Source organism: Lytechinus variegatus, chromosome 12 (assembly GCF_018143015.1).
Source record: "Lytechinus variegatus isolate NC3 chromosome 12, Lvar_3.0, whole genome shotgun sequence".
NCBI classification, from domain to species: Eukaryota; Metazoa; Echinodermata; class Echinoidea; order Temnopleuroida; family Toxopneustidae; genus Lytechinus; species Lytechinus variegatus.
This window is the reverse complement of record NC_054751.1, coordinates 3,299,072-3,312,641: the sequence shown is the minus strand read 5'-3', so window position 1 is coordinate 3,312,641 and position 13,570 is coordinate 3,299,072. Positions and strand designations below refer to the sequence as shown.

Genomic DNA, 13,570 nt, shown 5'->3' with positions numbered 1-13,570 from the left:
GACATAAATACCATCAGCCTGGAGCATCCCTTTAATCGACATCTCAAATGACTCCATTCTCTCCTAAATGTAGAAAAGATACATTTAGAGACAACAGATGAGAATCCCTTTTATCACACACTGCAAAAAAAAGATGACGATTTTTTTTTATTTTTACCATAAACATACCAAACATTTGGAAAAAAATTTGACCAACAATGTTCTCCTTCATGTAATGAATGCACGCGAAAATACACAATTATTGAAATTTCCAATAAAGGTTGGAGAGGTAAACCCATTTTAATAATATGATTGATAGTTAAAACATGCTAGATTCCAAACTAAAACTATTACATATGTATACCAAAGGCTATTGTTGATCTATTATTTTCTGAACTTGGTGACACCTCGGGATGTTTGAATATTCATTTCACTAAGGATGTTATACGAAATGCGAATGAGGCATGATTAAGTATAACAAGCAGATGTCTGCTTCACATATTACTTTGAAATAATCTGATAATTGGCAAGCAGTACGGCCAGGTTCTCGGTACCCAAAGGATCAAGGCACGGCGGGTTCCTCGGCGTCGAAGAGGTGGCCGATTGCTATTCCCTGATTTCATCTACTCTCCTCTAACCAAAAGGTTCCAAAACAATCTTTATACTCTGATTATTATTATCATTTTTTCATCTCACCAATTTAAACAAAGAGTAACGTTCGATTAAAACCAGGATCTATCCGTCTGTTAATATAAAATGTGGTAATTTTTTTTTCGTGCAAATTAACTTTACATAATTTCTATGTCGTTATTGGAGATGGGAGTTGCTGCTGCTACCCTTTTTGGCATTCAACGATTAAAGGGATAGAGCTACGTAGATCTGGTGCTGTACAGTGACTGCCAGATCCACGATCAATTGGGCAAAAATAATTTCGGAGTAATTCCTTTTCATATTTCATATGGATTTTCAGCTTCATGTTATCTTATTTTCTAAATTCAAAATTCAAATGCACAAATTTTATTCAAATCGTCAAAGTTGATTTTCAAACGGACATAATTCACAAGGATACCAATAATTATTTCAATAATAGATTTGCATTTTTTGTGTGTATGTGCATATTGTTTATTACTTGTTCTTTACTTCTATTGTTACTACTATTAGTTGTTGTTTTTTGTTTACATGGCAGCACAGACGACCACCAAGTTGGTGATATGTGCCACCCTTTATAAATATCAGAAATAATGGATTTTAAAGACGGCTTGACGATTTAAAATGATTTATTAGCGGGCTAGCAAAATACACATTTTAGTTTGTTTTGATTTTGAAAGGGGGCGTGGTTGCCCGAGAAAGGGCTCGTGACCCGACCCGTAAAGGGCGGGGCAGCGCTTTTTGGCGCCCGCGCCAAAGAATTTGGGCACAATGCCAGACATTTGCCGCGGTTGAGCTATGCGCGGATAAAAGTGCGGGGAATGCTTCATTTTCGTTTTGGCTTTCAATGAAGAGAGATGACGGTGCATGTGTAAAGCGTGCTTACAAAATTTTTTGAAAATTTTCTTTCGGCACTGGCAACTAGGCCTAGGTGGCAGATATTTCGACATTTGTCTAGCTACCTATACCGGATATCTACACAAAGGATTCATACTTTTATTGGATTATACAGACGCTGATTTCAGTTTTTTACTGTCTTCAGACTTCAGCCTCAGGAATTGTTGCCGTAGAACTAAGACTAAGTTAGCTGTGCCGATTTGTGGACCTAAAAGATTCAGTTTGCAACTTCAGGATTGAATTTTTTCTTGGCGGTTCGCTTGATTGAACTTTGGAGGTGATTGCATCCAGGATTCATTGGACTTGGGCTGAGTGACGGAGCTTCGAGTCTAACTCTAGTTTCGCGAGTTGATCATGCCAAAGGTTAAGGCCAAGAAAATAACGACCGCAGGTGCGAGGAAGGGAGATGACACACCGAAGAGGAGGCCGGGTCGGCCGAGAGGTCCACGGGCGACGTCAACCCCCGCAAGTGTGGATCTGGGGCTGGGAGGCGGCAACAACGGGCCAGGAAGGAGCGGTGAGTTAAATCCCTCTCAGTCTCAAGTTGTCGATGTTGATGAAAAAAGTGGTAGGCCTAGGTCTAAAGTTGGTGATAAAATGGCAGAGCTAGATCTAGATCTAGTGGGGCGGGAAGGCCAGGCGCCCGTGGGCAGATCTATTGCTTGGCATGAGATAGTAGCTCAGGAGTCGGATACCGGTAGCTCGGGGCAGGCTCAGCCAGCAGTTTCAGTGCCGGCGCGGTCGGCAGGGGTAGCCGAAGATCTAGGCCTAGATCTAGTGGAGGTCGGTGTTGAGAGATCTGAGCCCCAGGCGCCTAGGCTTTCTGCCGTGTTGGGGGCACCGGAACCATTTATTAGCGCATGCGACCCACTAGGTGTGGAAGTGGCTATCTCACTGAAGGAAAAAATTTGGGCAAGTGAATATATAGATTTGGGAGTGCTCCTTAAGCATAATAATGCACGTGATGAGTTTGGGGCCTTGAGTGTAGGTGACACCACTTTGAGTTTGTGTCAATCGGGATCTGGTCTTGGTTTGCAACTTCAACCTCAATCAAAGGCTAAGAAAATCATGTCGGTAGAGCAGTGGACTTCGGTGTTTCTAGTATTTGCCTCAATTTACGCTGAGAAGCACATTGAAAGGAGCAGGGAGCTCATGAAATATATGGATTTGATAAGGCATGCAGCCCGTGCGTTTGCAGGTTATGGCTGGCGTGACTATGACACTCAGTTTAGGAGCAAGCAGGCGCGTTTACCCGGGCGATCCTGGGCGAGCGTCGACGCCGAGTTGTGGTTGATGCTGGTGGCCTCTAATGGTCCGCGGCAGCGCCACAATTTACCCCATGCCCCTCGCCATCAGTTCTACAGAGGGGAGTACGGCGCGAGAAAATCTTTTCCCTTCGGAGGAAAGGGACCCGGAGCCAATGGCACACCCAGCCGAGGCGTGTGCTTTGCCTTTAATAGAGGCAAGTGCATGCGAGGCAAAGCTTGCATCTATGAGCACAAGTGTTCCCGCTGCCAGGCGACAGGTCATGGGGCTAAGCAGTGTAGCCAAGGGCGGGCCGGTTCCAGTCCCGCTGGCAGTAAATAGGTCTACGGCTAGTGCGGTGTCGTCTATTGCTCCGACCCCTATTAAGTTAGCACGTTTGGTGCCCATGTTAGCTACTTATCCTAATCAGGAGCATGCTCAGTGCTTGTATAATGGTTTTAAGTTTGGTTTTTCATTACATTTTGAAGGGGACAGGGTCCCATTGGTTGTTAAAAACCTGAAATCAGCATTCGAACACATGGATACGTTGAAAAAGAAATTGAGGGATGAAATAGACTTAGGTAGGATAGTTGGGCCTTTTGTTGTTCCTCCCTTCGAGAATATGAGGTGTTCACCAGTGGGGTTGGTGCCCAAAAAGGCCCCAGGGGAGTTCCGTATGATTCAACATTTATCGGCACCCAGGGGAAATTCAGTTAATGATGGCATACCGGAGGGGCAGTGTACAGTAACATATTCGTCCTTTGATTCGGCGGTAGATATTGTGACGCAATTGGGGCGGGGTGCCCTTATGGGAAAGACTGACATTAAGTCAGCTTTCAGGCTCTTGCCTGTTCACCCAAAAGATTTTGAGTTGCTTGGGATGTATATAGATGGTCGTTACTATTTTGATCGTTGTTTGCCGATGGGCTGCGCAGTTTCTTGTTCCACTTTTGAATGTTTTAGTACTTTTTTAGAGTTTTGCGCGAGAAAAGTTGCGAAGTCGCAAAATATTGTCCATTATTTGGATGATTTCTTTTTTGCAGGCGGCCCTGCCTCGGAGGATTGCAGGCGGGCAATGCATTGTTTTGAAGCAATTTGCGAACGATTTGGGGTGCCCATAGCGCGAGAAAAAACGGAAGGCCCGACCACACAGTTGTCATATCTTGGGCTGGTAATAGATAGCGTTTCTCAGCAGGTTCGGGTACCGGAGGACAAAATTGAGAAATTAGTAGGGAAATTAAATTGGGCGGTACAGAAACAAAAAATTTCCCTAAGAGACATTCAGTCGATTGTAGGTAGTCTAAACTTTGTATGTAAGGCAATTGCTCCAGGGCGAGCATTCATGAGACGGCTCATTGACTTAACTAAGAGCGTTAAGCGTCCTTTTCACATGGTTAGGTTGACGAGAGGGGCTAAGGCTGACTTGCGGGTTTGGTTGGAGTTCTTGGCACATTTTAATGGTCAAGTTTTCTTCCGGGCTCCAGGCTGGTTTGGAAGCGAGGAAATTCAGTTTTTCACTGATGCGGCGGCTGGCATTGGTTTTGGAATTTTCTTTGGAGGCAGGTGGGCTCAATCCAGGTGGCCTGCTGATTTCCAGGCCGGTAGGAGGTCTATAGCTTTTTTAGAGCTATTCCCTATTTGGGTAGGCTTGGAGATTTGGGGCATGGAGCTAAAGGACAAGAATATATTGTTTAATTGTGATAATCAGGCCGTGGTGGCAGTACTTAACAAGCAGTCGGCGCTATGCCCTGATATTATGGTTTTGGTGAGGAAGGTGGTGATTATATGTTTAAGCAATAATATAGTGTTGAGGGCTAGGCATGTACATGGATGTGATAATGGTATAGCTGATGCACTATCTCGATTTCAGATGCCGAGGTTCCATGCGTTAGCACCGGGGGCCGCCCGGGAGGGCGTGGAGGTTCCAGTCCGTCTTTGGAAGAGCTGGCTATCGAGAGAAGTCGACTGCTGATGGCTTCTAGGGCAGCTCGAACACACACAACTTACTCTATTGCCTTGGGGGCATACGTGAAATTTTGTAAAGTGTACGGATACGACCCCCAGCTACCCCCTAATGTAGAATGGGTGGCGCAGTTCATTTCTTATTTATCCTTTATGGGATATGCAGGGTCTACTATTCAAACATACATATCTGGGTTGGCATTTTATATGAGTTCATCTGGGCTAAAGGATGTGACCAAGAGTTTTGTGATTACAAGGTTAATTGAAGGGTGTAGGCGAAGTACTTTGAGAAGAGATGCTAGGCATCCAATCACATTGTCTGTGTTAAATAGAATGCTCGCCTACTTGAGGCATGTTTGTGGTAGTCATTACGATGTTTTGATGTACTCTGCTGCTTTTTCAGTGGCATTTTATGGTTTGTTGAGAGTTAGTGAGTTGACAGTAGAGTCCAGGCATAGATGTGAGTCTATTCTGCAGCACACAGATGTTAGGGTCACTGGCGATGCACCGCATCGCAGGGTGGAATTATTCCTAAGGAAGTCAAAGACTGACCAGCGGGGAAATGGGTGCACCATTTCGATACCAGAGTTGGGGACAGTTAGCTGCCCTGTGATGGCGGTTATTCGTTATTTAGAAATCCGCCCAAAGAATGGTGGAGCCTTCTTTTGTTCATATGGTGCTCTCCCGCTAACTAGGCGTGAATTTGGAAACATGATAAAACGATGTTTGACATACGGGGATATGCCGGCGGCAATGTTTTCATCGCATTCCTTTCGTATTGGGGCGGCTACGACCGCTGCCATGGCCGGTTGCTCGGATGAAGAAATCCAACGCATGGGGCGTTGGGTTTCGAGTGCACATCGGAGATATATAAGACTCGACATGGTTAAGTAAAAAAATAAAAAAAAAAAAAAAAAAGAACGAAAATATATATGAAATGATGATTTTAGGTTATTTGACATTTTGACCAAAATCAGGTGTAAGTTATCTTCCAATAATGTCACAACGCGTTTACTTTACACGAGGACATGTGCTTTAATCAAAGCCGTGGCCGATGGGTTGTTGGATATTTGGGTGTATAATTCTCAATATATCTGCTTACATGGTATTGTTTTATTTTATTCAGCCCTATTCAGAAGCAGGGTGGTATGTTCAGTGCCAAGAGGCTTGTTTACAAAGGAGCCCTTGTTACAGTATACATTATACATTATACATTATGCATCATATATTATACATTATACATTATACTTTATTACATTCTTTATACAAAATGAAGAAAGAGATGGTACTATATTGATGGGAATGTGTTTATACGTTATACATTATACATTATACCTTATACATTTTACATTATACATTATACCTTATACATTTTACATTATACATTATACATTATTATAAATTGATTGGAATGTGCTCAGACATTATACATTATACATTATTATATATTGGTTGGAATGTGTTTATACATTATACATTATTACATTATACAAAAGGAAGAAAGGGATAGTACTATATTGATTGGAAGGTGTTTGGAACATCAGATTGATCATAACGACCCCCCCCCCCCCCCTGTACATGTTGATATCAATATACATGTATCATCAAAATAACTCTGGGCTTAATATTGAATGAGTAAGTGCGGGTTTAATGATATCACACAATTACGAGCATTCTGCTTTTTAGAGAGAATGTTACAACGGTATAATGACGTGTTTAATATCAATGCTTTCAGGATTAAGGGGAGGGGTCAAAAATGTGATTACATACATTGTATCTTGGAGGGGAAAACCCCGTGATGAAGGGGTGGTGAAGGGTAGCAGACCTTTCAGGGGGAAATTTTCATACTTCAAAATTCTGCCCAGCCCTCTTTTCTTGTTTTCTATTACAGGACCTGTGGTGTGGATCATAGGGGACTCGATAGTGTTTTGGGCACATCGCAGGGCGAAGAACACCGGCGAGGCTGACCTTGGACTTGGAACGTCGGTCCGCTGGTTGGGGAAAAGGGGGCTACGAATTGAAGGGGTAAGCGATTGGTTAGATAAGATGGGTCGGAGTGAACCAAAGCCTTCAGTAGTAGTATTGCATGTAGGAACGAATGACATTGAGGCACTGTCCAAGAAGAAGCTGGCTAGTTTGACGTATAGACTTTTTGACGCCAATAAGGACAAATTTCAAATAGTGTGGTCGGACATTTTGGAGAGGGTTTGGTACCCCGCTGGCTGTACAGGAGATCAAGGTAAATTGGACTTAAAGAGAAGGGCGGCCAATAGGTACGCCAAGGCTTTAGCTGCAAGATTTCATGGTAAAGCCATACCGCATCCATCAATATCCCATAATGACATTTCGCTGTACAGAACTGATGGCCTACATCTGGCCGATGAAGGGTTGGACAGATTTATCAGTGAGTTAAAAGTTGGTCTTTCATATCTTCGTTGAGTATGTATTTATACATTTTACCTTAGTCGCTCCGGCGTGACCGACTCCAGACCGTCCGATCCGATAGTATGAATAAGGGTTTTGGCTGGTCTGGAGCCGGTTTCACCAGTGTGTCTATGCTTTCATAATGTATCATTTGTTGTTATTTAGCTGCTCATGCATTTACGTTCAATGTATGCATGCATTAAATCATGTTGGGGTCAGTTATGGATAACCTAGATATACATTGTAATGGAGGAATGAGCAATGTTCCCTGGTACCCCCCCCCCCCCCTGGTAAAAGCACTAAGGATGATAACGTTGGTGAATACTAGTAGAATGATCCTGTAATGGTTGCTAAGATTTATTGAACATCTTGGTAGATACGAGTAAAATTTTGACGTGTTTGTTGGCGGTCGATCATATATAAATAAATTATATATTCTCGTTTGGCGGTAATTTGGCAATTAGGCCACCTGAAACACGTATTTTCCAAGAATAATTGGGTATTTCTGGTCATGCCAGGGCAGGCATGTGGATTTTAATCAATTATGTTATGTTATTATGTAAGTTGCAGGTCCCCACTCGTTACCTAGGTGAGGGGGACCTATTTGTACATACAAATGTTTGAGAACGCTGTTAAACTGAAATAATTGTGTCATGCTTAAAGTTTAATCTTAGCCTGACCTGATCTTAAAGGCGGGCAGGCTGGTCTATAGTCATGGGCATTCATATATCTCTATATGCTATATTTATGTCATCTGTAATCCACCGATAGCTCATAATTAATAGCTGTGCTGGGATTCCGGTCCGGCTAGCAGGGAACCAGTGGGAAAACAGCCATGAATTTTAAACATTGAAGAACTTACGAGGGGGGCCTTCTAGCCGGGGGTTTAACCCCTCTCCGAGGAGCTTATTAAACAAGGGTATCGGTTGGTTACAGACATTATCGGTATATGTATATGTGATGATATTCATACACTGTACACAAAAAGCAGAATTGGTAAAGATGCACATTCATCTCTATTTTCATTAAAGCCACGACAAATCGCAATTCACTTGTTCTTGTTGTTTTGTTAGCCGTGAATAATGGATTTTAAAGACGGCTTGACGATTTAAAATGATTTATTAGCGGGCTAGCAAAATACACATTTTAGTTTGTTTTGATTTTGAAAGGGGGCGTGGTTGCCCGAGAAAGGGCTCGTGACCCGACCCGTAAAGGGCGGGGCAGCGCTTTTTGGCGCCCGCGCCAAAGAATTTGGGCACAATGCCAGACATTTGCCGCGGTTGAGCTATGCGCGGATAAAAGTGCGGGGAATGCTTCATTTTCGTTTTGGCTTTCAATGAAGAGAGATGACGGTGCATGTGTAAAGCGTGCTTACAAAATTCCCACCTCCTCCCCATTACCATCCTCTAGTTATAATTAAGGGGGATGTTGACATATATATCGTGGGGGATTCTTGCATATTATGGATATGGTTGTGTATTTATTGTCCTTGTGCATTCTTAATGTTATTTTGTTTATTTAGTTTTTGTTTGCAAGGAAGAAGTCAATTCGAAATTACTATGAAGCAGGTTATGCCTCAAACGTTCATGTGAGTTGTCATAAAAATCCAAGTTATGGATGGTTATAGAAAAAATCTGGGGATTGAAATTATAATTTTCTCAGGTCATTTGAGAAGAAATGTTTATGAATTCATAATTTCTATGTATGTTTTATTTTCCTCTACCATGAGCATTATATATGAAGAAATGTTTGATAAGATTGCATAGGCTTCATTTCAGATAAAGTTATTTCTCGGGTCTGCATCGGACTCCTTAGGAATTAGACGGAAGTATTGTCCCAATTTTTAGGCTTCTTCAAGTTCAGCCGAATGTTCAGGTCTTTAGGCGTAGTATGTTGGTATACTTATGTGAATTTGTATGGTAATTTTGTCATGGTGTATTTATTATTAATACTGCCCACCTTTGGTATAGGAAGCAGCTCACGCATCAGTCAGATTTGAGTTATGGTTTTTAAATATCTGTTGTGTGCTGCCCGTTCAGGCAGAAATTGTGAAGAAATGATCGTTTTGGGGAAAGATATTGAAGAAAATATTATTTAGTTTAATTGCATTGATGTATATGTTAATGACGAACACGCATTGGTCATTTACAACGAGTGATACTTTCGTACCTTGCTTCCCTTTGCCAGAGTATGGCCATATTAGTGAATTTCGTTTGGTGAAACAAATTTCTTTCTGAATTCAATTTCCTTTATTAAAGTTCCTTTAAGGGGCTCAATATTTTCAGTGGGATGAAAATTGGATACCTATAGTTGGCTTGAATACCAGCAGTAGTTGATCTTGGCAAAGTGTGATTAGGGGGGGGGGGGTACAAGTACTTTTGCATTTATATTTTCCAGGGAAGTTGTATTTGTTGAATCTATATGATACTCTATAATGAATGGTGTATGAAGTAGTTGGAGGGTGATGGTATACTTTTCATGGTTAATTTCAGAATCTAGGCAGAGCCTAGGCTGATAGAAGAGCGTAACACGAATCCAAATTCGAGGGTGTTTGACCTGGTCGCACACCAATCCTAACAACGATCGTCGTGCATAAGTGGGCCGTAAGGGAATTTTATCCTCCTGTCCTATTTTGGCCAGTGGGCAGGCGGGTTTTCGCCCTTACTCGTTTTTGGGAGGAGTGTTGACGCCTTGTGTGTTGTTGAAAAACAAGCAGTTGAAGTTCTGGGGGCATGATTTCAGTAAGAGGCGCATTATTAAAGTACCTCCTTTTTTCCTTTCCATGCCAGGGCAGGCATGTGGATTTTAATCAATTATGTTATGTTATTATGTAAGTTGCAGGTCCCCACTCGTTACCTAGGTGAGGGGGACCTATTTGTACATACAAATGTTTGAGAACGCTGTTAAACTGAAATAATTGTGTCATGCTTAAAGTTTAATCTTAGCCTGACCTGATCTTAAAGGCGGGCAGGCTGGTCTATAGTCATGGGCATTCATATATCTCTATATGCTATATTTATGTCATCTGTAATCCACCGATAGCTCATAATTAATAGCTGTGCTGGGATTCCGGTCCGGCTAGCAGGGAACCAGTGGGAAAACAGCCATGAATTTTAAACATTGAAGAACTTACGAGGGGGGCCTTCTAGCCGGGGGTTTAACCCCTCTCCGAGGAGCTTATTAAACAAGGGTATCGGTTGGTTACAGACATTATCGGTATATGTATATGTGATGATATTCATACACTGTACACAAAAAGCAGAATTGGTAAAGATGCACATTCATCTCTATTTTCATTAAAGCCACGACAAATCGCAATTCACTTGTTCTTGTTGTTTTGTTAGCCGTGAATAAATATTTAAGTAATTAATTTTAATAGGGTATAGAATTACAAATACTAGTATAAATTCAACAATTGAAAATGAATGCAAGACCCAAGTAACAAACATGTAGATAATGTATGAAAGAGACTTATCATTTTAGTATTATGATCTATGAATGAATCATTTATCAAGTTTTTATCACTAATTAATCTCACATCTTATGAGCGCTGTGAAACGCATACGTTCAATTTCAAATTAAGCTTATAAGCCCCAAATTCAAGCATAAGGCTTTGATTAAACGCAAATAAGTTACATGTATTTTGCCCTATAGCAAATCAACTTCTTGCAACGCCAAAATTACGCTTGGCTTTTGGACTTACGTCTGATTTGCAATTGTCTTACAAAGAAAAAGTTTCTTACAAATAAAAGTTTATGGTATCAAATGCTATTGTTATGTTCATTAGTTGGTAAAATAAATTCAAATTCAAAGTTTATTGATATCAATCCTATCATTAAAATTTTGATACGATTCGATTCATTGTTTCACATTCCACAAAATAGTAGAATCTTTAGCAAATGAGAAAATAATGAAAATCACATTCACATTTTTCACAAAGTATATAGAATCACGTGTAATATGAGGAACCTGTTAAAAGCATAACTTGTAAACATAGTTTCCCCAGAAAGAAAGTAAATAATTAAAAGTTCTTAAATACATTATATAGTGGTCTACATAATAGTCACTCGAGCAAAGAGTTTAGATGCATACAACAATTTTTCTTTTTTCACTTCTGCAATTCATATTCTGTTTTGTTCCTACTTACTTTGTCAATTTGTTTGAAATGAAGAAAAATAAATTCAATCAATCAATCAATCAACCAATCAATCAATCAATCAACCAATCAATAAACCATACGATTGTAATAGAAACAAAGAGGGCTATTGAATTACATGAGTGTCTAAATTGTTCTAAACAGTAGATCCTGTGTAGGTAAATATTAGACAACAAGAGTATAGTACGAATTTGGGAAATGTGGAAATCGTGTAATTGTCGAGTTTGGTATGAATAAATTTCTTGATTTCAAACAAACAAATCAGAAAAAAATTAGTAAGTCATGTGTATTTAGTTGGTAAAAATATACCAACAAAGTAATAACATATATCGGTTACTTTCAATGACTTGTTTGAATAAAATAATGGATTATTATGAGCCAGAAAGTCAGAAGGAAAAATAGTCCTAATGCCTCTTTTTCCATTTTAAGTATGGATTCAAGTTAAACAAACAAAACAAACAAACAAACAAACAGAAGTGTTGTTTTAGAGGCATTTTCCCAGGCTAAATTCCATTCAGATGCGGTAACAAAAGAGTAGAATATAATAGTATAGATATATGGACTGCTTTGAGAGGCATGGTTGTTTCTAGAGGCTCAAGAGGGCCGCAACGCGACTGATGCGGAAAATGAGGCTTAAGTCTATTTATGATTCGACGATTTCTTAAGAGCAATTTACAATGATAATCAACGTGAACTTTCAAGGAAAATTTAACAATCAACAAAGATGCCAAGGAACTTTGTAGATTCAACTTGTTCTAAAACTTTACCATTTATAAAAACAAGACCCGGCAAAGTGTGTAATGAGTAGCTAAAACCGTGATAATTTGTCTGTTCAAAATTGAGAAATAATCTTTTAGATTGTATCCAATCACACACAGACCATATTTCAACATTCAGCCCTTCAAGAAGAATCTGCGATAGTCTTGTGTGAAAAAAAAGCTAGTGTCATCTGCGAAAACAAAAAATGATAATAAAGAGGATAACTTTTGAAAATCGTTGATGTATAAAATGAATAGCAAAGGACACAAAAGGAAACCTTGAGGCACACCACGGCAATATGTTGTATTTCAAAAATTGGATTTATTAATGACTACAATATGATAATATTCTTTAAAGTCTTCACTGGTTACCGGTATCTATAAGAATAGAATTCTAAATCTTACTCCACACGTGGAAAGCATTGCATAGTCAGTCCCCTATACACTTTCAAGACTTCATCTCAGAATACAGTCCCGCAAGAAATCTCTGTTCCTCCACTAACAAACAGCTTAATGTACAGAGAACAAATTTAACCCTAGAAGAAAAGGCCTTTGCCTCTTAAGCTTCATCTCTCTGGAATGCCCTTCCACTGAGGATCCGAACAATTGAATCGCTTGAAGCATTTAAAAAGTATGTAAAATCCTTTCTGTTTTCTTCTTATTTTTGTTGAATATGTTAATACAATTTTGTTAGGAAACTTCAGTCAGGAAACTGCTGTATACCAGCGGGCCCTGCATAACACATTATGCTATCATTACCCTTCTCCATTCTAAATGCTGAGCGCCAAACAAGAAGGCAGAAAGTTTCAGTCTTTGGTATATGACACGGCCGACAATCGTACTCATGACCTCCTGTTCATATCTTCCCGCCTTATTTGTTTTACACCGGTTGATAAATATTTTGTACATTCGATTATATTGTCATTTTGATTTTATGAAATAGAGTACCTCAGAAGAGGAAAAGAAAAGAAAATCTTCATGAGGCGAGTGCTCTACCAATAAGCCACTGCATATACCCAGTATCCTATACATTCAAGGATTGTTATGAAAACAAAATAATTTGATTTGATTTATTGTTTTCTTCTGCATATAATTCGTATTAAACATTTTTCATAACATAACCAAAACATCATTGTTTACTGTTTATGCCATGAATCATAGATAAAGTGTTCTAAAATATCATTCAACACACACACACCCACACACACAAAGAAAATTATCCACTAACAACGTTTTTCACAAAATTAACAACTAGCAGGAGAAGGATTGTCATCATTTGCAGATGAAAAAATGACAATATTTTATTATTAAGTATTTTTTCAAATTTTCAAATATATTCATGAAACAAATTTCAGAGCAAATAAGCTCAGAAAGAAATGGTTTCGTTTCAGAAACTTATTCGAACAAGCTGGCAATCTGTCACATTAACAAACATAATTATTACCAGTGTTTATTTCTTAGATATATCTATCAGATCTCTTATTTTTCTTGCCAAATTTGC

At 39.8% G+C, this 13,570-nt stretch overlaps 1 protein-coding gene across 1 annotated transcript; it reads left to right on the top strand.

Annotated features, from left to right (window-relative positions):
* Positions 1–1,508: 1,508 nt before the first annotated feature.
* LOC121425553 lies at positions 1,509–2,838 on the top strand (the record flags this gene model as incomplete). The annotated part of the gene is made up of 1 exon (XM_041621635.1): positions 1,509–2,838. A coding segment is annotated over exon 1 (960 nt), but the record flags the coding sequence as incomplete, so codon positions are not given.
* Positions 2,839–13,570: the final 10,732 nt, after the last annotated feature.